At 33.7% G+C, this 26,280-nt stretch overlaps 1 protein-coding gene and 2 pseudogenes across 1 annotated transcript; all 3 read right to left on the bottom strand.

The window, feature by feature from the left end:
- Positions 1-1,883: 1,883 nt before the first annotated feature.
- Positions 1,884-2,501, bottom strand: LOC149555357 (putative receptor-like protein kinase At1g11050 pseudogene; annotated as a pseudogene).
- Positions 2,502-2,554: 53 nt separating this feature from the next.
- Positions 2,555-13,474, bottom strand: LOC149555356 (putative receptor-like protein kinase At1g11050). Its single transcript, XM_089829357.1, has 2 exons — positions 13,382-13,474; positions 2,555-2,791 (listed from the first exon to the last, which is right to left on the bottom strand). The coding sequence occupies exons 1-2, from the start codon at positions 13,472-13,474 to the stop codon at positions 2,555-2,557; spliced, it is 330 nt and encodes a 109-aa protein (XP_089685483.1).
- Positions 13,475-13,635: 161 nt separating this feature from the next.
- On the bottom strand, positions 13,636-23,286 carry LOC149555355 (copper transport protein ATX1 pseudogene; annotated as a pseudogene).
- Positions 23,287-26,280: the final 2,994 nt, after the last annotated feature.

Raw genomic sequence — 26,280 nt, 5'->3', positions numbered from 1 at the left:
TCCTACTGGGTGATTCCCACAGATTTCCTCAAAAGTTCTCCCAGATTTGGCATACTTTTAGGATGAAAATTTTGTTTTCTCTATGGAAAGATAGGAATGCAGTTTTATTTACTCACAGTTTTTTGGATGTTAACATTGCAATGTACACTAAGGCATGCATTTGTAACAATGTCATTATGCAAATACAGGTGCAAGCTAATAAAGTTTCCCTGGAGGTTGCCCACTTACAAGAATTGTTATATCACTAGGGCAATGCTCCTTGTACCATTGCTAGAGTGCCTCTAGATGCCTCGGTCGATGCCTCCTTGTCTCACAGTCATCATTACCGACGCCAATCCTCTGACTGTCATTCACACACACCACGCTCCCAAAGTCCCCGCCACCGCTCTCCTAGCAGTGGTCATGGCAATTGGAGGTGCCACTCCGCTTCCCCACCGCGTGGTGGTTCTAGCTGGTCCCCGACTCCCCCCCTAGGTGGGCTTCTGGCCAGTCTCTGGCTCCTCCCCCTGGATGGGTGCACTTTGGCAAGTTTCCTCGGCTGGCCTTGGAAATTTCTCTTCCGTGGCCAGACAAGAAGGATGTAGAGACTGTGACTACCCCAGATTCTATAGATGCTGCTAATGGCTGGATTGTTCCCAGTCTGCCTCACAATCCCATTGATGCATGAGGATTTTCTGATAAAGATGATCCTCCTCCCTCTGTTGGTATTGCCTTGGCAGCTTGAGGTTGTTTAAAATGTTTTTTTTTTATGACTAGTTTATAGTTTCTGGCTGTAGCCATGTTGTTTATTCTGGCTTCGGCCAATTGAACTCATTCGTAGGGTGATCCTATATCCCCCGACCCTTTTTTGTGAATTGTAATCTTATTAAATTTTATTAATTGAAAAGGACTATTCATAAAAAAAAACATAATTAGTTTGCAAATAAACTAAGAATGTCAAAAAGCATGAAAGTTGCCATCTATAAAAACATACTGAAATGTTAAAAATCTAATTCAAAATATCTTTCTTAAAAACTGCATTAGCGTCCCGCTCGACATCATTATATCAAAATATATGTTGACATATGACATTATTGATCCTTTGCAACTACTTAAAACTAAAATTCTAATCAATAAATTTGACATAATGGGACACCAAAAATTAAATACCTTATAATAATTCAAACAAATTGTTTGTTATTTTAAGGTTGTTTCCCAAAACAGTAAGAAATAAGAAGAAAAGTTTTATATAAAATAATAGATAAATAGACAAGAGTAGAAAAGATGTAGGGAACACGCAGGGTTGTATGGGACCGTTTGAGTATATGTAATTTCCATGCAAGGTTGGCGTATATGTATATTTTAGCATACATGTTCATTTCTAGAATGATATTAATGATAGGTTACCTGCTATGGAATTTCTTTATCATTTTAGTAGTTCTAGCTTCACATACAAAGCTCAAAAGTTTCGAAAGGTCGGAACTAGTCGAAATGACATGTTCTATATCTTACACTAGTATATCGAAAGATTTAAAATACAATTAGAAGAAATAAAACATTTGCAGACAAGGCAAAAATAAAACCAGTTTCATTTGCAGACAAAGACTAAATCACTTCAATTGCTTTGTAAATTAACTTAATTTCATGAATTGAATTTCACCAACCAAAAAAGGTAAAAGCATGTTTTGTTATGCCATGATCTGAAATCAAGTCCGAAAAATGTACAGTGAATAAATGTGCCATCATATATGTGTCTCATTGCAATTGTAAACACAGAGAAGAAATACTAACATCAAAGAATCATTTTTATATACACTTTTTTTCAGAGGTAGTATAAAATATTTTCCCAGTTCAGGCCATGCTACCACAGAATAGTAGCTATAGGAGAATGCAGACACGGCCTCCTAGTTTACTCTGACGGACGATTTGAAGGAAGGATTTAAAAATCTATGAAAATCGGTGTCGTCGGCCTCTGCTTTGTGATTTACTATAGACAAAGGCTTTTTAGGCATTGCAGGAATGGAAGCCTCTCCCTCCAACATCTTCAATGCCTCTTCCATGGTCGACCTTAATGCCACATTCACAAGAGCACACAAAACGCCCACCTTAACAAATCTCTCCATTGTTTTCACCTCTTTCCTCTCCCGCATTCTCCAGTCTATCACTAGATCCATTTTATTCGCTCTGAAAAGCTTCCATACCCAGTCATTAATATGGCAGTAGCAAGTTATATCCATAGCCTTTCTGCCACTCATGATTTCCAACAGTAGAACTCCAAAGCTGTAGACATCACAACGATCTGTGAGCAGTCTAGTCAGACAATACTCCGGTGCCAAATACCCATGCGTGCCTGCTACTTTTGACCCAATCAGAGACCTCCCTTCCCTTATGGCCAGCCCAAAATCTGCAATACAGGGATTCATGTCATCATCTAGCAGAATATTGTCAGCCTTGATGTCTCTGTGATATATCGGTGGCCGAATGCCGGAATGTAGGTAACACAACCCCTTTGCGATGCCCATTATAATCTTCTTCCTCTGCTCCCACGTCAGTCCTACTCTCCCATTTCTAATTTTCAATCCAAAGACGTGTTGATGCCCATTATAATCTTCTTCCTCTGCTCCCACGTCAGTCCTGCTCTCCCATTTCTAATTTTCAATCCAAAGATGTGTTGATCAAGGCTGCCATTAGCGAGGTAGTCGTAAATGAGAAACCGCTCATGGCAGCCCTGTTTGCCATCACCGGCAATGCTGAAGCCACAAAGAGCCAACAAATTTCGGTGGCAAAAGCTTCTCATCATCTCCAACTCGTTCTAGAAATCATTGATAGAGCACTTTTTCAGTCTCTTCACGGCAATCATCTTACCATGGGGAAGTACGCCCTTGGACACAATGCCAAAACTCCTCTGCCCGATTAAATTGGTGCTACTAAAATTATTCGTTGCCTCCTCTATTTTCCGTGCGTTGATTAACCGCACTGGGCTGGGTTGATTAACTTTAGTTTCTTCACAACAACCATCCCATGATCTTCAACAAGTCTTCCCTTACACACCATTCAAAAATTGCACTGCTCCATTAAATTGGCGTAGCTAAAACTCTTGGTTGCATCCTTGACGGGTAGTATATCCAACTACACTAAGCCCATGTGAATCCTCAAAAGGCTTTTGTGAATTCTCACAAAACGCCTAATTTTCCCGCTGACCCACCACCAATAACTGATTCCTACGTTGTAGAGCAAGATGATAGCCATGGCGGCGCCCACACAACCGTATAAAACCATCTCCAAACAAACTCTCCACTTGTTGGGATGAAAGGGAAGGCTCAGAATACAGCTTGTGCCTTTTTGGCTCATGGGTCCAAATTCATTGGCTATGCCAACAGCATACAGAAGTGTGAGAGAGTTGCATTGTAGATTAGTTTCAGCTGTGACATTTTTTATTCTCCCCACAAATCTCTTCAATACCACCTGTCTGCGGTTATGGCATACGCTCTAGGCAGTGGAAATAGAGAGATCTCCTCTGTAGGTTGCGTCCATTAATGGAGTCAGCCCCAGCTTCTCGATCCAGTCCCTTTTTCTTTTTATGCCGCCGCAAAGATGAGGGCTTGATACAAACTCTGATATATCACTGAAACAGAGAGAAACCAGATTTGATGGAAGACCCATAGAGGTCATCCGTTTCTGAAGTTGTGTGAGGCATGCAATGGCGAGGGGTTGTAAGGGAGATAAAAAATAGATAAAAAATATATTTTAAAAAATTGTAATTAATATTTAAGAATATTTAGTGTTAAAAAATTTATTGCCTTCCAAAAAAGTGATATGTAATTGTAATTAATATTTAAGAATATTTTGTATTAAAAATTTATTGCCTTCAAAAAAATGTGATATTAATTACATAATAATGTAAATTATTTGATATTATATAATTATATAATTAGTTTATACTATCTATTAATATTATATAATTATATAATTAGTTTATATTATATATTACATTTATGAAAGAAATTATATAATTGAAGTTAAATTCAATGTTTATTATCATATAAATCTATACACTATTAAATCATATTATATTTAAATTTTCTAATCTTTATTTTATATAGTTTTTAATTTCACTCATATATTATATTTAATTAATTATAACATAATTAAATATTCTAAATTTAATTATATTAAAATAAAATTTATATTACTTACATTTATGAACCTTTAAGACTAATGAAAGTAAATGCATATCAATAATTGATGAACTTTTATATTTGGCTTCTATCATATTTGATATCATGCATGTTTTTGTCCTACAGAAATATTTCAATAAGATTCTAGTGAAGCTTTGGACTGTGATACCCCAAAAAATCATACTTTACATTGATGGCTTATGCATATGTTGACTAGATAGATGTATTGAAGAAAGGAGGAGAGCAAGTGGAGGTATATTTTTTCCTTAAACCTAGGTTGATTTCTTGGTCAAGTAAGAAATAGAATATTGTGTCTATGTGTACTATTAAAGTTAAATATTTTGTTTTTTTTTTTAAATTATTATTATTAATATAAAAATCAATAAATGGCCTAGGCCCCAATTAATTTTATTAATTTAATAAATAAGATACAATAGCTTCACTCTATTCAAATGGGCATTGGTAGGAAAGAACACAGAAGAAAACTTGAAGTCTAGCCTGGGACAAACATCCTATATTATTACATTTTTAAAGGGACATACCCTAGTCAAATACTGCTAATTAATACAAATTTAAGTTTACAACATATATAGGGGCTTTCCCCTAATGATCACATAAGATTTGATTACATTTTACATCGTAAATATCTTTGTCCATTTGAACAAGAATCAGAAGCCAATTTAAAGTTGGCATATTCCCGCCTCAAACAATCATGCCTCCTCCTAAGCTTAGTCAAACACAAGGTTAGAAAATATAATAAAAGTGAACTTGAAAAAGGTAGCCATAAAGAGATTCCATGAAGTTTGATTTCTAGTCTTCGTTAATATAGTGCTCAACCTCATAAAATTGAAAAAAAAAACTATTTTCAAATTAAATAACCAAGAAAGGCCACCCTTTACTTAACCTATAAAGTAGAAAAGAAAACATACTAAAATAGTCACAGATACTACTAGGATCTAAAACACATAAACTGCAACCCGATCAATTGAACATTATCAATAAATACGTCCCATCACATATTACCATTATCAAACAATACCATTATAATAAGAAAGTCATATCACAACTCCAAAATGATATTAGTACAGTAGATAGTTGTGAAATCTAAGCAAGGAGATAAAAGAAGAGAATTAAAAAATCAACCCAGACAACCCCACCAGAAGCCCTAATTTATTTCTTTACTCAAAGTCATGAATTGGCCTTATATTTCAACCATTACTAAATTTAACTAAAAGGAACTACAGATAATTAACTATTTGAAAGGATACTCCATCAGCTCATTTATTGGCTAGCTAATCTGTGTTCTAGTTTCCTTCTCAAAAAATATGATAGATTTGAGTATCTTCGATACAATCAAAGAGCATAAGGACTTCCTTTAAGTTGGAATTCATAACCCAATTAGGAGTTACTCACTTCCTGAATGCATTAAGGATAATCTGAGAGTCACCTTCAATGATGACCTTAGACAATCCTAGACTAATACATAACTGGAATCCTTTATCTAGTGCTTCTAATTCTGCTAGATTATTAGAGGTAGGAGGAATGGGTGAAGCTATCTTAGCAACCCACTTACCAGTATCATCGTTAATTATGCAACTGATACACCACCCCCGGATTACCTCTTATAGCTCCATCAAACTTGAGTTTAAACCATCCAAAAGGGGGTTGTTCCCATTTGCACCTAGTCCTTGCCTCCTTGCTTTTCTTCAAATATACAAGAGGTAGATTAGTAAGATTAGGCCAATTCTTTTTAATAAGACCATCCTAGATAGAGAAGGATCCCTCTTCTTTAGTGGATTTCCTAAGGTGAGAGTTCAACACCTCCACAATAAATGCTTCTATTTTAAAAAGTAATCCTTCCATACTCAATTCAATATCTTGAAAGATGCGATGATTCCTTTCCTTCCATATCTCCCATACTACAATCGAAGGAAAAATACTCCAAAGCTTATTATAAACACCGTGAACCATGCTAGTAGGCCAAGTTAAAAGGAAATCTTGAAATGATTTTGGCAAAGGTGAAGACTGCATAAGATTGAACCTAAGCCATTCCCAACAGGTTTGCGCATACAGACAACTATATAAGAGATGATCCACATCTTCATTATTATGCTTACATAACACACACCAAGAAGGGCCTATAATACCAAGTCTAGCTAATCTATCGATAGTCAAAATTCTATTTTGGAGGGCAAGCCACAAAAAGAATCCTACCTTAGGGAGACAAGTCGCATCCCAACATAGTTTGAGACGCATCTCCACTAGATTCCAACTTTGAGAATGGACCAAGGATTTATAACCATTTTGCACACTATATTTACCATCCTTAGAGCCAGCCCAAATGAGGTCATCATACCTTTTTGATTGTTTAATCTTCCTATCCGAAAATATCTTTTCATAAGTCTTAACTAAATTGGGATCTAACCCTAACCCATCGAATAGTCACCAAATCTATTGCTCAGCCCCTTTTAAAAATGTCTTAATCTTATAGTCCTTGAATTTATCATCCAATAGAGATATCAACCTATTTTTGAGATTAAGAGGAATGGGGGAAGAAGAGATTGGGGGACAACCATCCCAGGAGTCCTCCCAAAATAAGGCTTTATCCCCCAACCCAACATCCCAATTCAAGAACTTACAAATTAATTTCTAACATCTAGACATAAAATTCCAGCACTCTGACCCTCTTGGCATGTTTTTCATCCTGAATAGAGAAAGTGGATTATTCGGATTAAGATATTTGTTATAAAATATCTTTGCCCATTTATGACCTCTTTGATTGTACAAACACCAAATATGTTTTGCTCCTAACGCTTCAGTTTGCCATTGCATATTCTTTATCCCTAAACCCCTGTGATCCTTAGCTTTACATAAATCATCACATTTAATGAGAGCTAATTTTTTGTCATTTTCACAATCTTTCCAAAGAAAGTTCCTAAGTTTTGATATAAACTTTGAAAGAATATTCTTAGAAAGGGGAAGGCAAGAGAGAGGGAAAATAGGAATGGCTGATAATACTAAGCTAATTTTGGTAGTTTTGTCAGCTTTTGAGAGCCACTTATCTTTCCAACTATCTATCCTCTTATCTAGCTTTTCAAGTGTATCCAGCTAGACTTTTTTGGAATTCGACCCCTTCTCAAGAGAAATACCAAAATACTTACATGGAAATTTCCCCTTATTATAACCCATAATACTACAAATTTGGAAATTTCCCCTTATTATAACCCATAATACTACAAATCCAATTTTCCATTTTAGAAGGAGTATTCAGAAAATAAATCTTTGATTTTCCATCATTCACCTTCTAACCTGAGGTGTCCATATAGGACTTAATGATATTACTCAGACCCAAAGCCTCAGATTTTGTACTCTTACCAGGCAGAATTGTGTCATCTTCATATTGTTGATGAGTGATATTGGGCATATTCCTAGTAATAGTGATGCCAGTAATTTTTTGTTTTTGGTATGCATCAGAAATTGCTCTTCCAAATGCTTTTGCCATTATGATGAAGAGGGAAGGAGATATTGGATCTCGTTGTCTAATTCCTATTGAAATTTCAAAAAAACCTTCTAGGCATTCCATTAATAAGAATAGAAATCTTAGGGGTAGAAATAAATTTGAAAATAAGATTTATCCATTGATGAGAAAATCCAAATGCTTCAAGACCTTACAAAGAAAATGTCAGTCAACTATGTCATAAGCCTTTTGTATATCTAATTTCATAAACATACACACCTCCTTATTTTTTGACGCCAAGTGGATTGTTTCTTGAATAGTAAGGATACCATCTAGAATAGATCTACCCAGGACAAAACCTGATTGCTCTTTAGAATAAGATTAGGCAGGAAACCTTTAAGCCTATTTTCTTAGAATTTTAGAGAACATTTTTTAAATAGTGTTGCATAAAGCAATAGGACAATAATCTCCTAAAGTTTTTGGCCCATTCTTCTTAGGAATCAGGGTGAGAAATGAGTAATATATTTTAACCAACAAAGCTCCTCCAGTTCTATATGCTTCAATGGCTTTCCATAGATCCTCCCCCACAATATCCCAACATTTTTGAAAGAAAAAGGCCTAAAAACTATCGGGTCTAGGAGATTTCTCTGGATTCATATTCAAAACAACAGATCTTACTTCATCCAAAGTGATTGGTTTATTTAACTCCTTATTATCCTCAGATGAGATTATTTTTGGAAAAAATTTAAGCATTTTCGATTGAGCCAATCTATTAGATCCTTCATAATTATTTAATATCCCCTGAAAATGTGATACAAACGTATTCACAATTTCTTGTGGTCTATCAGTATGAATACCCAACTGATTAAGGATACTTGTTATTTTGTTCTTAGATCTATTATAAATGGTAGAGTTATGGAAAAATTTTGTGTTCCAGTCACCCTCATCTAGCCATTTATCTCATGATTTCTGTCTCCAAAATATTTCTTCTTTGGAGAGGATATCTTCCTACTTAGCGAGGAGTTTTTTTTCTACTGCATAAGTTTCATTGTTCATAACATGCTTAATAATTTCTAAGTTGAGCTTTTTAAATTTGTGTTCAATTTTTGTCTTTTCTTTGAAGATATTATTAAAATTCTCTCTATTCCATCTTAGGATCTTTTCTTTTAACCATTTTAGTTTAGAAACAAAGATGAGCATCTTAGAACCTTCAAATCTAGCTTGTTTCCACCAATCTCTAATATTATCAATAAAATTGGGGTCTTGAAACCACATCTTTTCGCATTTAAAAGGGTTCATGACTGGTTTTAATTGTTTGCTAAGCTCAAAACAAATAGGATAATGATCAAAACTTGCTATTGGCAACATGGAAGAATGAAAATTTAAATTATAATCTTTGAAATTACCTATTATAAAAAACCTATCTAATTTTTCAGCAATATACGCAAGGTCCTTCCTTCTATTGTTCCATGTGAAGATACCATTATTCATTGGAACATCTATCATGTTATGTTTTCCACTCCAAGTTTTAAAATCTAAAGACGAGTGAGAGAGATGTTGCGAACCTCCTACCTTTTTTTCTAAGTTTAAAATAGTATTAGAATTACCACCTACCAAAATCGAATTGTCATTATAATTATAGAAAATAGAGTTGAATTCATCCCAAACAATTTTCTTCCCTAAATGACTAATTGGACCATAAATATTGATTAAAATAAATTTTAGATATGTTTTAAGACTGCACTCTGGCGCTTATCCAATTATTACTTAATTGTAAGCATTGTATGTCTACCCTCCTAGGATTCCAAATTAAACCTAGACCCCCTAATGCACCTGCAAACTCTAGAAAGAGAGACTCCCAAAAACCTAACATCTTATTAATTTTTAAACCTTCAATATTATTCAATTTGGTTTCCTGAATTAATATGATTTCAGAATTAAAAGATTTAAGATTTTTCTTTAGTAACCTTTTTTTACTAGGGGCATTTAAACCCCTAGCATTCCATGTGGTGATCCTCATGATGCCCTGGGAAGGCACTTCCCCTTCCCAATATTTAGCAAGTCATCTATCTTCTATTGTTCTCTGCATAGTCCATTTACCTCTCTTAGTTCCTTTAGAGATTTCCTACCTCTTTTACCTTTTGATCTACCAAATCTTGGTGAATTCAAACCTTCCTAATTCATATGGATCCTAAGAAGCTATGAATTTACCAGACTATGATCAGGCAATATTTTGAAGTCATTTTTTTCATCCAATTCTTCATTTTCAATTTCATTGATGATTTGACTAACTATTCTTGACTGCTCTACATCTGCACTCTTAATCTCTTCAAAAATAATTTTTCCAACTCTCTTAGCTTCTTGGTTTGTCTCTGATATGCTACCACAATTCCGAGTCTATCTTAATAGGTTATCTCCCATCTCCATCTTTAATAAATCCCTTCTGAGATCTTCAGCTATATAATGTTTGCCTCCTAATTTGAGGATCCTTTGGATTAAAGCCTCCTTCTGCGAATCTATGCTGAAGCTAATATTATCAATGTTGAATACCACAATTAGCTCCTCAACTAACTAATCTAGATCCTCACTTTTTCCATTTTTGTGATCTTCTTGCTCATCTCTTCTATTATCTCCATATTCCCCTTCTACTCACCTACCTTCTCTTTCTACCATTGCTCATCCATTTTCTTTGCATCTCCTCAAATTTCCCTACTAATACTCTATACTTCAAATTTAGCATTTTGAGAGAGTGTAAGTCCATTTGTCCAATCTTAGTGAATAAAGATAAATCATTTTGAAATTTGTAGAACACCATGGGGAGGATCTAAAACCAAGTTTTTTATGTCATCCTCATTTAAATTAACATTGATCTCCTCCTCGTCCATCACTTGAAACATAGGAATTCTCACCTTCATCTTCTCCTTTTCCTCCCAAAAGGTTTCATCCATTTTCTCAAACTGGTTCATGCTAGGAGATAGGCCTTCATTCTCTTTCCCTTCAATATCTCTCAAAGAGATATACACACCATGATCAATTGATTCTTCATAATCAACAAGCCTAATTGCTTCTCTAGGTTCTTCATCATCCTCTTTATTCTAAGGTGACAAGTTTTCTTTAATTTTAGGAGTTGAATAGGGGTACTCGACTCATCTTGAGTAACCCAAATATCTTTATTTTTGTTAGAGGAGATGTTATCTCATTTTGAGTAGAACACAGAGAGGGAGGAGATCTTAACACATTGCCACCTCTAAACAATCTTTCCACAAACTCAAAATTTTCAACTTCTTCTGAGTTATCCATTTTCCTCTCCTCTTTCCCATGTCCTTCAATCTCTTTTTTCTCTAATTCATATTCGCTATCTTCTTCATTTTCATAGACAAGTTCAACATAATTAACCTTAGTCTTCATGATTTTGTTGGAACTAGGGGATTCCAATCCTAATTCCCCTAAAATCCTTTTTACCGTTGCCCAATTCTTCCCCTGGCCCTAGATTTTTACCACTGTGTTCCACTATGTTATTCAAAACTAGATCAAGGATAGATTTTTTAAAATAACTATAAATCAATCTCACCAAACCCTCATGTGTTATGGGTTTGTTGGGATCAGACCTTAAAGCACTACTACTATGATAAATAGAACACAATAAATAGAAACGAAAACACACCCTTTTTATATCTAAAGTGGTTTAAAAGTACAAAGTAGTAGTATGGACCCTATCATATCTCCCATCAAGAAAAATATACTCCATTACAACAATAAGAACATGCCTCCAAAGTATCTTCATAGATACAATAACATTAATACCACCCTCCCCTTTAATCAACTAACCATTTGTTTCTCTGAGGAATTTCTTAATGGTCATTTCATAATACTTAAGATCCTGGAAGAAAAGCTTACCTTTTTCACTGAGCCCTATAATTTCTACCATAATTGTAACATTGAATTGCAATTTTCTCCCTCCCAGGTTGACTTCACCATTATTCTAGCCTCTTAAGAACAAATCTATGACATCTAGTTTCACCATTTTCATCTTCTCCATATAAGGAGTGAGACCCCCTTCTACTAATTTCTCTCACATTTCCTTCTCTTTCATCCATTTCTTACAGCTATCAGGTTCCCTTTTCCTAATTTTCTGCCATGTTTAACAAGTTGCAAAGCCAAGTTCTCAAAATAATTTATAATCAATGAAGCCTCACGAAGAAGAAATGATATTAATAATACGCATAAAATGTGTGATAAAATTATTATCACACAATTCCAGCTCAAACACTTCCCAAAATTATTACAATAAGAGGTCTATTATAGAATAAGAGGTCTATATAGAATAGCCGAAAGATTTTTTGATGTTAACAACAAGAACATGGTATGTAGACTACACAAAGCTTTATATGGTTTAAAGCAAGCCCCAAGAGCATGGTATGAAAGGCTTCACAATTATCTTGTGAAGATTGGATTTGAGAAGATCGATGATAACAACAATTTGTACTTGAAGATAGAAGGAGGTAAAGGTATTTTACTAGCTAAATTTTTTGTTGATGATATCATATTTGAAGGTCAAGATGTATTATATAAGGCATTTGCAAATGAAATGAAGAAAGAATTTGAGATCTCTATGTTTGGAGAGATCAAGTTCTTTGTTGGTTTACAAGTATATCAGATGAAATGTGGTATTTACATCACTCGGTCTAAGTATGTGAAGGAAATATTGAAAATATTTGGATTAGAAGATTCCAAACCAGTTAGCACACCTATGGTGACATGACACAAGTTATCAAAGAATGATGATTTAGCTAATGTGAATCAAACATTGTAGAGGTCTATGATTCAAAAATTGCAATACGTAGTACATATAAGACCTAACATTGTATTATATGTTAGAGAAAAAAGTAAATTTTATTTCATTAATTAAATTACCATTTCTCCCTTATTAAGAGTTTGCTTTATGCACCTTTTGCATTCTCTATTTAATAATTAATTAGTAACTATTAAATAGCTTTTACCTTTTAGGTTACCCTTTTGTAGCTTTTTAGGTTACCCTTTTGAGTTTCGATCTCCTTTTATAAGGATTGATCTTTCATAATAATTTACATCTTTTCTTTATTTGAGAATGCAATCACATATTTTCCTAGCAAACCTTTGCCTCTTCTTGTCTTTTTCTTCTCTATGACAAGTTTTCTACATGTAGGTATTCAAGGACTTCGTGGATTTGATTTGCATATTTGCTTAAATCCTTCATTGTATCAAAGCTAGATATGATGTAGCTTGTTCAATATTTGGAGAAAAAGGACAATGAGGGTTTGATAGATTAGATCTAGAATTTTTTTGAGTAGTTCTTGAGAAAATAGGGGGTCACTAATTTTCAAAGTAGTATCAGGCTAAATGGACTACACAGATGGATCTAGAAGTTGTCAAAACCCCTATTTCCATATAAATTTTGTCCATTTTGGACAACATTGATTTGAGAGGCAAAAAAAATTATCCAAAATACTGTACAACCTCCTGCATGCACTCCAAGGTGATTTTTTTTAATTTAAAAAAGAGCTCGTAGGCCATTTTTCCAGCCTGTAACCCCCTTTTCCAATCAACAGAGCCTTTTTCTAGTACGAGCATCACTTCCTAATGTTGGTGTGACCTAACTTGGTCACCTCCTGACACTACTGTCAAAATCTCCTTTGTCATTGTCAGAATCTTCCCCATCACCAATGGAAGTCTTTCCACCACTGTTGACTGAAACCTGCCATTGTCACCATTACTTTGGTTGTGCTACCCATGCGGCCACTGCTACTCCTCTACCAGTAGCTTTGCCACCCTCTGGTCCCTCTATCTCCTTTTCCCACATGGCATCACTAACACTTGCCATGTGTTAGGTGCCACATCATCTTTTTTTGGGCCCACTTCCATGTGGATGCCATGTGGCACTACCACATGGCACTCTTTTTTTGCTATGACGACCAACAGGTCATCAATTTTAAAGTAGCAAAATGATGATGTCAGCACTGCATCATCCCTCCTACTTGCCCTTTAGATCCTCTTTTCACATGTTGTTGGTTTTTTGGTTGTATCTTGAGCATACAGAGGTATTATTTTGATCTAAACGAAGCATTGAGAAGCTAGTTGTGAGATGGAGATAATGACTCATGAATTTTTCGGTTTTGATGCAATTTGGTTGCCTATTTGAATAGTCAAAGCCAGATGTTCTTTATTTCACTTCAAGGGGTATATCTTGAGTATCCCATCTTTGTTTTCAAAAATGTTATATATTTGGAAAGTCGATTTAGTACTCTTTCTATAAATCCTAGTTTGTTTTCAAAATTCTACTCCAAGCTCTTTCTATTATGGTTTTTTCTTTATTGTGATATGGTGGATATCCTGCATGTTTCAAGTCCAATGATCATTTTTGTGGAATGGGATTTCTTCTTTTATGTTGTATTATCTATTATAATAGCTCTTTTCCCTTTTTGATCATTGTTGATATATTTTGTAAGCATGTTTATGAAAACACACTGAGATAAAGTGTCACTCCTTGCACTTTCAGGATCTTCCTCATCATTGTGACTTATTGTACTTGCTCTGCATTATAAAGTGTCATGTGGGGATAGTTTTTTTTTCCTTTTAGTACCCTCTTCCTTTGTCAAGTGAGTGTTCCTTCCATAACATTAGCCCCATGATGTGTCGATGACACATGCTCTTGTAGGTGTTTGTACCTCTTCCTCACTCTCAATGTTCTTGGTTCTTTCTATTTTGCAAGAGTTATTGGTCCACTTTCTGAGTTTCTTGTCACCTCACCCTTGTTTACATTAGGGGGGGTTCTTATGTTGTTTCTCATGCTTCCTTGTTTCGATGGAGTGAGCTATGTATTTAGTTTTTGTTCCTATGTACTAAGCGGATGTAGTAGCTGGGTACTTGTGCATTTTGGTGAGATGGATCATTTAGCATATAGACACTCTTCTTTTTGTTCTTACTTTGGTTGCAGCCTTCCATTTTTGATTGATCAAATCTTTAGGCTTTGGTGTTTCATGTTATTTGTATCTTCAAGTTTAGTTGTTTTCCTTTATGTGCCTCCTAATTCGATGCTAATTACAATCTTCTCTACCTAGTCAGGTTCTATTTCAATGGAGGTTCTTCATATTAGCAGTTACTTTTGACAGAGCTTTGCAACTTCTAAATGCTTCAATGTTTTTCTTCATAATTTCTCTTTGCTCCTATTTTTTGGACAATCCTCTAGTTGGAGGCTTCTACAGTCCTTCACTAGGTTATTAGCTATCTCTTTTTGGAGTAGAGTTTTTCCCACTGGGTTTTCTCTATTTCTCTATTTCATAGAGATTTGGTTTTGATTGGGTACCTCATCAAGCCTTGTTTTCGGGACCCAAGTTTTATTTCAATGTTCATTGCATTGTAGTTTCCTTGCTCTTTCTACATTGTTTGTAGCTACATTGTTGCTCATCTTAAGAAGGGGTTTTAGAGAAAAAGGTTAATTTCATTTCATTAATTAAATTACCTTTTCTCCCTTCTTAAGATTTTTTTTTATGCATCTTTTGCATTCTGTATTTAATAGTTAATTAGTAATTATTAAATAGCTTTTACCTTTTAGGTTACCCTTGGTAACTTTTTAGGTTACCCTTTCAAGTTTCGATCTCCTTTTATAAGGATTGATCTTTTGTAATAATTTACATCTTTTCGTTATCTAAGAATACAATTTGCATTTTTTTAAAGAAAACCCTTGCCTCTTCTTGTCTTTTTCTTCCCTCAGACAAGTTTTCTACATGTAGGTATTTGAGGGCTTTATGGATTTGATTTGCATATTTGCTCAAATCCTTCATTATATGTTGGGATTGTTGCAAGATTCTCTGCTAATCCTAAGGAGAATCATTTGATGGTTTTTAAAAGAATTATGAGATATCTAAAAGGAACATAAGACTATGATCTATACTACAAGAAAAATGAGAAGTTTGAGTTGAGAGCCTACACCGATGTTGATTGAGTTGGAAATATTGATGACAAAAAGAGCACTAGTGGAGGAGCATTTTTGTTAGGAAAGAGGTTGGTCACCTAGACCAACAAGAAACAAAATTACATATCTCAATCTACTATTGAAGTTGAATATGTGGTTGTTGTAGTAAATTGTACAAACATTGTATGGATCAAACAGCTACTCAAAGTTATGAAATAAGAAATCACTAAACCCGTGATACTTTATTGTGATGATACAAATTCTATAAATATATGAAAGAACCCTGTGATGCCCACAAAGACTAAGCACATTTCAATCAAGTATAATTACTTGAGAGAGTTAGTTCAAGACAAAGAAGTAAAGATGGAATATGTGAATACAAAATAGCAGATAGTTGATATCTTCACAAAAGAATTACCTAAGGATGCTTATGAGTATCTAAGAGGTAAACTAGGGGTAATACCCCTATCCAAAGCTACTTAAGAAGCATGAGTAGTATCCTACATCAACCAACTTGAATGTTGTATCTTGCAACTTGATGTAGTGGATATTACTTTAGGAGCTTCCTAAAGTAATCAAAGAGCTTGAATAGAAGAACAGTCACAACTTAGGTGATAGGGGGAGAAACTAAAATTGTTAACATCTGCATGTTGAGATGAGAAGTTTTTGGCATTATTGTCAAAAAGGGAGAAATAAAGAATACCAAAAAGAGGGAGAATTACTTTAGAAGGAGAAAGAAATATGAAATACCTACTTAGCGAGAAATAGTGTACTTGATAATTACTATTGAGGGAGAAATAAATAAAAGAAATACTTCTAGCTAGTAAGAGGGAGATAGTATTGAGGGAGATATAAGAATAGAGTAGACATATCAGAAAGAGGAAGTGATCAGAGAAAGTCAAAAGGAGAAACCTTGCAAGATGACAGATGAAGGGAGTCATAAGGAAGAGTTGATTGTCTGTTGATCAGAATTGAATTTTGTAGCCTATACCAAAGATGAAAGCTACTAATAGAGGGAGAGATTTAAATACAAGGAATTATTTTCTTTCTGGCACTATTGTTGGTATTGGTTTGCCATCAATGCCAAAGAGGGAGATTGTTGAGATGAGATTGTTTTGAAGTGAAGAATATGCAATGGAACAATCATTGTTTTGTCACTGATGTCAAACTTGCTAGTTGTTGGTAAGACAACTGCATAGTTGATTTGAGTGCTATCATTTGTTTGATTGACAAAGAGGATTTGATCAAATGAGATAACAAGAGCACCTAGAGGAAAGGTTGAGTAATGGTATGAAATAGGAGTACAAAGATCAGTTAAGACAGTGATGATATTGTCTATTGTTTATCTACTTAAGGCTGCAAAGGTTGGATACATTGATTAATTCTAGAAGAACAAGTAAGATGAATTGTGTCTCCCAAGCTTGACCGAGTGCATAGTAGGTGCCGAGCAAAGGTAGTACAAGTCGAGTAGAAAATTAGTTGGAGCTTAGAAAAGTGAAGATTCAATGTATGCTGAGTGAATATAGTATAAGTCGAGTAAAGTTTAGTCAATGTTGAGCATTAGTAAACTTTAATGTTTGCCAAGTAAACTAGTGGAAGATGAGTGGAGGAATAGTATGGAAGTTGAGTAATATCATATTGATGTCAAGTACTGGTATTCATGTTAAAACATAGGTTTGACAAATCTGAGCTAACTATTTTGCTTTCTTGAATTATGTGAAGCATATGGAAGATAACTATAATGAGTTGGTGGCACAAAATTCAAGGTAAACCATTTTGTGATGAAATCAAGGTATATTAAAGAAGAAGTTTCTAGAGGAACCAAATGGAAAAGTGGATAGATTCATTGTATCCTACCTAACCCTAAAATGGACGATTGTGGTTAAGCGAAAAAAGATCTCAAATCTCTATATATAGAGAGAGCTAATCAAAAGAAAAGGTTGTCATGTGTGAGAAGACAAGGAGTCCAGGGTATATCTTCACGCAGTGGTTGAACAAAAGAGACTGCAAATGGCATGCAAAGCAAGAAGGCTTAACAGTATGAATTCTTGAAGTGTGAACAAGCTATCAAAGTTGAAGTGTGTGGAAGCCAAGCAAAATGGAGGACTGAAATAGAGATTTTTAATCTACAAGTGAGTTGTAATTTGTTATCAGATCAAGCCATACTGTTACTTTCTAATCATTGTATCAGTCTAGGGTAAATCCTTTGGATTAAATTTGACCTAACAATCATCTGTAAATCCTTTAATCGGGTGACATTCCAAGTGAATGATCTAAACTCCTCTAACAAGTCTCACTCCTAACAGGGTGATTGAAAACATTTAACTAGGTCACATTTAACAATGTATATTGTAACCTTTAACAGGGTTAGCCTTTCATAGGGCATCACTTCAAAAGAGTGAGAATTAGTAGCATGTTACTGGAAGTTTTTCTCAAATTGGGTTTCCATATAAAATCCATGTGTCAAATGTGTTATTGAATCTATTATGTTTCATAATTACATTTTTGCAAAGTTGTTTTGACCTAGGACAGTAACCTACAAATTTTAAGTCTTATATGATCTAATGGATGCATGCATAATAAGGTTTTATGGGTATGGTCTACTAAGCATTGAAAAGTTTTATTTGTACATCTCGACCTTGGGTAACTGATTCACCCCCCCGCCCCCCCCCACCTCTCACTTATTCTAAAGAATTCCAACAATTATGTTGTATATACATAATAATTTGTAGTGCTTATTCATAATCTGAATAAATAAATCTTCATAATTTAGATATTTTAAATGTCACCACAATATTCTATTTACAACTCTTTAAGATAAAATGGATACACTCCACATGTTTCATCTCTATGGTGTCTTTGTGGCAAATGTTCATTTTGTGTAAAAGGGTTTTTGGATGTAGCATTAAGAAAATAAGAGTAGCATAATATTAGGATTTTCAAAAGGGAAAATTAGTGTAAGGCATTAGTTTCATCAACTCATTTTATTTTGAGTTAATCTACTAAGAATTTGTAAATTTCATGTTGTAGTTTGAATCTATAGCCCTAATAAGGTCCTAGCGAAAAGGTAATAAATTTCTTGATTTAAAAATAGATCTAAATCAAGAAACAACATTTAAAAAAAATATTTGATAAGTTAATGTAAGGTTTCATGTTCTCAAAACATGATAATAAAAAAGAGAAAATTGGTTGAAGAAAATAGCCAAAACAATGGATCATTTAACATTTTTTCAATTTAATAAGTGACAATATTTTTGTTGGTATTTTTTTAGTAACATGTCTTGTTCTCTTTATCATTTGTGATTTTAGACATATTTTTCTTTAATTATTTTTTTATCTTAATTTTTTCCTAGTCTTTATATATTTTATTGGCTTTTATTTTTATTTTTTGTGATCTTTCTCTCTTTTCTCTAATTGGTTCTCTTGTTTCTTTCTTGTCTTTTGTTTTTATTGGTTCTCTTCTTTTTCTTTTATATTTAAAATAAAAATATATAAAGTTTTCCTTTGGTTCCATTTTTTCATTTTATTTTGTCCCCTCTTCCCTTTTTGTCCTTGACTTTTGGACCTCATTTTCTTTTTCTTCTTTTTAACCCCTTCGCCCCTACCCTAGTCTGCAAAGTGTGATCCAAAATGTTGATGCAAAAACTCCAACACAATCACTTCTAAAAATTGTTACTGAATACCATAAACATTTTTTAAACACATCAGCTAGTATTATCATAGCCCACTACCCCTCTGTGTCTTGCAAAACCAAAAGTGAAGTAGGATCTAAAGTTAGGATTGATTATTGTTTTTTTGGAATTGATCCAAGGTCCTTGAATATAAGAAGTGGTTATTATTTAAATGGTTTTTAGAGAAATAAGTTAGAAAATACCAATAAACCTCTTCTAACAATCAACTACTATTTTTAAGTTCAATCAAGATTAATTTGTATTCATATTTCTAGTAAAAAGGATCACTAAGTACTCTTTCTAGGTCTATCTTAGAGAGGGTTTTTTTAAAAATATTTAGCTTACATTAATATTTTTAAAATTAAATGTTAAAATAGTTTGATATTATTAATTTGTTCAATGTTATTTCCATAAATTTCAAGAATTATATGTGAACAAGTTCAAATTTCTATTTTAGTCATAAATATTATAAAATTTTGAAATAAACATTTTCTAAGTTTATTTTTATATATTATTTGATTGTAAAAAAAAGTTTTAATGAATTTTTATAAAAATAAATAATTTTCTATTTTTAAAATGTAAAATTAGGCGTTTAGTTTAATTGGTTGAAGAAATGATTTTTCATTGTGGAGATTCTTGATTTAAATCTTAAGAGGGACATTTTGGTTATATTTGTGTGGATTCTAAGTTGTGACTCTTGGTCTTCCAAATGTTATAAGCTTGTAAGTGTCATGTTATTCATAAAAAAACACAAGATTGTTAGGTATCTTGGCATTCCCTTCTCTATGGAGCCTTTTCTTAAAGATATGTGGCTTTAAGTTAAGAAAAAATCATTAGGAAGTTAAATAAATTTCACAATAGATCTTTATCTCTAGCTAGTAGAGTTCATGCTTGTCAAAAAATCCTCTCTTCTTACAATATTTATTATGCCTCTAATCGGATGTTCAAAAATTACTAGATCCTTGAAATTCAAAAGGCCATCAGGACTACCTCTGGTCGGGTAGGCAAAGGTAACAAGAAGCTTCATGTTGTTAAATGGGAGTGGTGTCATATTGACAAGCTCCTTGTAGTTTAGGGTTGAAGAACCTTAAAACTAGTGGCTTAGCTCTTGCCTCCAAATGGATCTTCCACTCCTAGGATAGGGATGATCGTTGGAAAGTTCTTGTCAGAAGTAACATTGAAGGAGGATTCCCCAAGAATGCTAAATTCTAGAAAAACTTAACTTTTGTGACTTGATTTGTGGCAACTTTCCTATTGTGATTCAAGGCTTTGTTGTTTTTAAATCCATTTGGAAATCTTGGAACCATGTCAAACCTTACGTCATGAATAATAACTTTTGTGATAACAAGTAGATATATGGTGAAAGATCCATTTGTTGGAATCTACAGCTGCCTGGTAAGCTCCTGGCCCTCTCCCAAGGATGCTCTACCAAGCATTGGTCTACCATTAGGATCACTCAACTTGATGATGTCTTTGAAACTGATAGGCTCATTATGTGGGATGAGCTAAAGCACAGATTTAACATCCCCCTGTCTCAAAAGAAGGTATATAATATGCTCATCAAAGATTGCAAAGACATTCCTTCTCTCTAACATGTTGACTCTAACAGATTCTTAAACATTAAATGGTCAGATGGAACCATTATAACCAAGCCTAAAGCCAAAAAACATATACATTGTTATTAGTTATAATGATTCCATCATCAGTCATGTTAACAAAGTGTGGTATATTGATATAGATGTCCCCTCTTGGAAGAAATACTTTGACAAACTTTGGAAAAGCATGATTGATCCTAAGATTGAATGTTTTAAATGGTTGTTAATTCTGGATGCATTATTGTAATATTTGTAGAACCCTAAAAATGGGGAGACATATTTTTTTTGATTGCAACTTTGCTAAAGAGGTCTGGCTCATGTTTGGTATCTCTATGTCTACCAAGTTTAATAATTTTGAAATTATTACTAGTCATATTGATGGGATTAAAAAGGACACTAATATTTTTTGGAACATTCTTTCTTCTAACATTTTATGGCAGATTTGAAAATGCAGGAAAGAGGAAAGATTTCAGAACACTCCCAGGGTTCTTACTAAGTCTTTTCGAAGTCTCACTCATTTTAAAAAAAAATTGTAGGTTCATAATACTATGAAAGTTGATAAAGATAAATTCAAAAGGATGCTCAAAACTAGATACACAACCTTTTTCATGACCAAGCTCAAGGATGATCACATTTGGAGGAGGCATATGGAGAACATCCATCTTATCAAGAAAACCATCAAGAAGTTTAATAAAGAAATTAGGAGGACCAAAAAAGACACTACTAGCAACATGATCCTCCTACTCAATCAAATTCAAAATCAAAAGAATGTTGTCTAGATGGAAGGTAGTATGGGATGGATGGCATGGGTGGATACTCATTAGGACCTGCTTCATTAGTCATTCCTTTACTTTTATATGTTGGATTATTATACTCTTAAATACTCTCAGTTGGAGGCTTCGTCTCTTGTAATTTTTGAAACTCTTTGGTGATACCTTATTTTTTTATCTCCTTATATTTAATACAAAATTTTCTCTAAATTAAAATAATCCTTATATAAAATCCCATTTTTATTCCTTCCACAAAATTTAATATGTTATTTAGAAAATAATTAATTAAGATAGGCAAAGGTTATAGTAGATATGAAGAGTTACTTCTCATGTTCATTGAAGGTTTTATATTAATCCATTTTAATTATTAAAGGTTGTTCTGAAACATCAATTGGCTCAACAATTAAAATATATCTTTTGACAAACAAATCTATGTACATTTCGTTCTTTAAAATATTGTAAAGAGGTATTGAGAATGTGAAGAATTAAGGGGGGCAAAAAGAATTTTATTTACTGAAAAATCTCTATTAACAAAAGGAAAGGAAAAGTTGTAATATAGACTTATAGGTAACTTAATATATTACACAATATTATGATATTGATAAATAGTTTACAACTACAAATTCTTCATAAATATATAATCATAAGTATTTACTGGGAAACTTGTCCTGTAGATGCAACGATGTTCTCTTGAACATGCCAGAAGGTAGTTCTCTTTCCAGTCTTAGACACAATTTGCAGAACATCTCCAGCCTTCATGTTCCCTTTAACTGTGACCTTCTTCTCCTGCAAATCTACATCATATGTCTCCACCCCTGCATTTCAAATATATTGAATCTTTTAAGTATCATAATCTAATACTATATGTATTCAAACAAGTTAGTTATATATATGTTCCACAAGTTAGTTATATATATATCAAATTCTCATCAATTGTGACTGTTAAATTTTTTTTTAAAAAATTACCAAGTGGTTAATAGGATAGGTTGTCCTTGTTTTTTCCAGTCTCACTGATGATAAAACTCATCTCTTTTACCTTATTGAATGATTGTTAGAGTTAAGATTCTTTTGGTTTTTTATGATAAAAATAATATAAAAATTATATCATTGAAAAATTACCTATAAAGAATTCTAATGAAATGGTTCTAGTTCAATTTTTTAGAGATGATGTTATTATTAATTTTGTAAAATTATAAATCATAAATACATTCTAATAAAACTGATTTGATTCAGGCAACAATCTACAATATAATGGTAAATCGTGATCCTTTTCATCTAAGAAACTTTAGATTCAAGTCTACTTGAATCTAACAAATAATAATAATTAATCTATCGTATACAAAAAATAGAAAAATTCTCAGCAATTAATATCTGTAACAATGAAAAGCATATATTATTCTTCCCTTCTTCTTTCCTAAAAAATCATTAATTGTCCCTTTTTCCAGTCTAATTAATAATAAAATTCATTGTTTTAATAGAATAACTTTAAGTGTTGCCTGTTTTATCTAATCAAAACAACCCCACGAAAGAATTGTGCCGTTGAAAAATTACCTTCCATTTTATCAAGAACTCTCTTCACAGCTCCAACGCATCCTTGGCATGACATACCCACCTTTAGAACCACAGTCTGCATCTCAAAAACTAAAATCCATCAGTTACGACATAAATCTAACAGACCAACATAAAAGAACACCAATCTCTAATAGCCAGAATTTTGTTTATAAATTTCATATTAGCGAGAAAATAAAAGAAACATAAGAACTATGCCTGCGACATGTCAGCAATGAAGAATCTAAGAACTTTATCCCAAAACAAATCAATTCACAACAGACTGATTAACCTGCAAACCAATGTAACATATATATAGAAACCAATGTGATTTTTTCTTTTCCACAAATCCGGCTATAAGAAACCATTGATTTTGATAAGAAAAGACGTTTGGTAATTGATTTACATGGATGGCATTTTCAGCTCTACATAATTCATGACGAGAAATGGAGTAGTAAATAGAAATCTCCATTATTCTTTTGTGAATTATGTCGCTGCATCAAAGATGAATGGACTGAATTCATTTAATATATAAACCTGAAATTGATATCTTAATTTTCAAACAAGAAGAAAAAGAAAGAATGGGCAGAAAGAGGATCTAAGATGCAAGTCTTTGCATTGGAAGCCAACAAAAAGCTAATGGGATTGATTTGTTTTTATGTGGATTAATTAATAACATGAGCAAACTCTTACGCAATGAAAGATTCAATTTAGTCACAAACTGTATGTGGATATCTCTTTCACCCCGTGGTTCGTGGGCCATCCCACCAAATGCACTGAATGTGACTATTATGTACCTGTTTTTAATGTTTTATCCATTTTTTTATTAGAATTATAATATATAAAATATTTAACTTCTTTTTAACATTCAGATATAGGTTTTTTTGGGGCGGGTGTGGAGGAGAACAAGTGCCTCTCTCTTGTAACTTGGGAAACAATTTGCTCCCTCAAGGATTAGTGAGGTCTCAATGTCAGAGACACCCATCTTCTTAATATTGCTCTCTTAATGAAAATCAAATGGAATATTATGAACTCTAGAGTGGAATGGGCTAAAATTATGAAAGAGAAATATTTACAAAGTTGCAAGGGTTCAATCCTTCTTAACATATCTCAACAGATAGGTTCTAATATATGGAACAACCTTCAAAAATTCACCCTACTCTTAACCTAAGGTTGTTTCTAGCAGATTGGGAGTGGTAATGATGTGAATTTCTAGTTGGATCCATAGGCCAACCAACCTCCTCTAGATTTCTACTCAATATTCCTAGCATAAAAGAATGTGTTGGTTGAACATTTGAGAAATAAGGTTAGTGATTACTGGGATTCTTCAATTGTTCCTCTCCAATGGAAGATTAACAATAATTGGGGTGGGAGTGGTCTTAAAGGGATTTTTGTTTAGCTCATTCAAACTCTCTCATCCCTCAAGTTCCATAGATTGGATCAAAAGGAGAACTTGATATGGAAGAATTCCAACTCAGGATTTTACACAGTGAAAACAGGTTTCAATCTTCTTACGCCCTAATGGCCTCAAGAGTTTGATTGAGGAAGGATATGGTAGATGAAGCCTCTTTCAAAAAAAAATAAAAATTGGTGGACGGTTTGTCATAGGAAAATCCTCATGTTGGATAACTTGCAAAAGAGGTTTCCATTTAGTTAACAAGTACATGTTGTGTGAACAAGAACGAGAAAATATTTCCCATGTTTTGTTCTCGTGCCCTTTTACTTGGGAGATCAAGCAACGCACCTCAACCCTGTGTAATTACCATTGGTGTTGGGATAATAACCCCAAAGAGGTGATTGATTTAGGGATTCCTCCCACCAATCATCATTTTTACTAAAGAAGTCGAGTGGCATTCTCTTCTATATGGAAGTGTTAGAAATGCTTTAGAATAACTGAGAGGGGGGGTGAATCAGTTATTCAAGGTTCAAATGTCCAATTAAAACTTTTTCATCAAGTAAAGTGAGCCTATTAAATTGTTCATACATCCAAGCTTAAAATTTCCTACTTAGCAAGTTACTGTAAATCAACATGCAAGCATAACACATGAAAGATCAACACGTAACACAATGATTTACATGGAAACCCAATTTGGGAAAAACCACTAGTAACATGCTACTCAATTCTCACTCTTCTGAAGTGATGCCTTATAAAAGGCCTGCCCTATTAAAGGCTACAACACATTGTTAAATGTGACATGGTTAAAGAATTTATCCACCTTGTTAGAAGTGGGCCTGGTTAGAGGACTTTAGAATATTCTCTTGGAATGCCACCCTATTAAAGGATTTACAAATGGTTGTTAAACCAATCTAAGTCCATAGGATTTTACCCTAGCTTGCACAATTGTTAGAAAGTAACAACAAGGACTTTTCACCTGATTACAATTCACAACTTATCATGCAAATTTCAGATCTCTATTCAACTCTTCACAATTTGTCTGGCTTTCAGTCTCCATCGCTCTAATAGCTTGTCCTACTTTCAAGCATTGTCTCCTTGAGACTTCATGCTCGATGTACCAATGCAATCTCCTATATGACCACTTATTGAAGTAGAGTCTATGTGCTTTGTTCTTCCTTCTCCTTGATGCCTTCTCCTTGACACCCTTTAACCACTTCGCAATTTGGCACACCAACAACTCTAGCTTCTCAGCCTGTGACTTCTTAAATAGAAGTCTGGATTTTTTTTTCTTGCTCGATTCTTCCCTTCTTTAATTCTAGTTCAAATAGATTAGGTAGTATTCATTGAATCTAACCCATATCTTTCTTCTTCTAGAAACATCATGAAGAATTCTCTTGAATTTTCTCAAAAATGGTTTACATAAAATTTTGTGCCACCAGCTCATCATCCTTATCCTTCATCTAGTTCACAAAATTCAAGCTAAAAAACTTGTTGGGTCAAATTTGATGAATCTTTGACTTTTCCAATAATACAACAGCTTGATACTGTTGAAATTTTGGTGCTTGGCACTCACTATGTTACTTGGCATCCACTGAGTTTTACTAATGCTTGGCACCTATTTTGGATTCACTCAGCATCCACTAAGTTCTACTGATGCGTGGCACCTGTCACTTTGCTCGACACTTGAACACACTCAGCTCCTTTTGTATCACTCAGCACACACTAGATTTTTCAT

Source organism: Cupressus sempervirens, chromosome 5, assembly GCF_028749045.1.
Source record: "Cupressus sempervirens isolate cs-2001-9-10 chromosome 5, ASM2874904v1, whole genome shotgun sequence".
Taxonomy (NCBI): domain Eukaryota; kingdom Viridiplantae; phylum Streptophyta; class Pinopsida; order Cupressales; family Cupressaceae; genus Cupressus; species Cupressus sempervirens.
The sequence above is the reverse complement of the archived record's forward strand: the minus strand, read 5'-3'. Positions and strand labels throughout refer to the sequence as shown.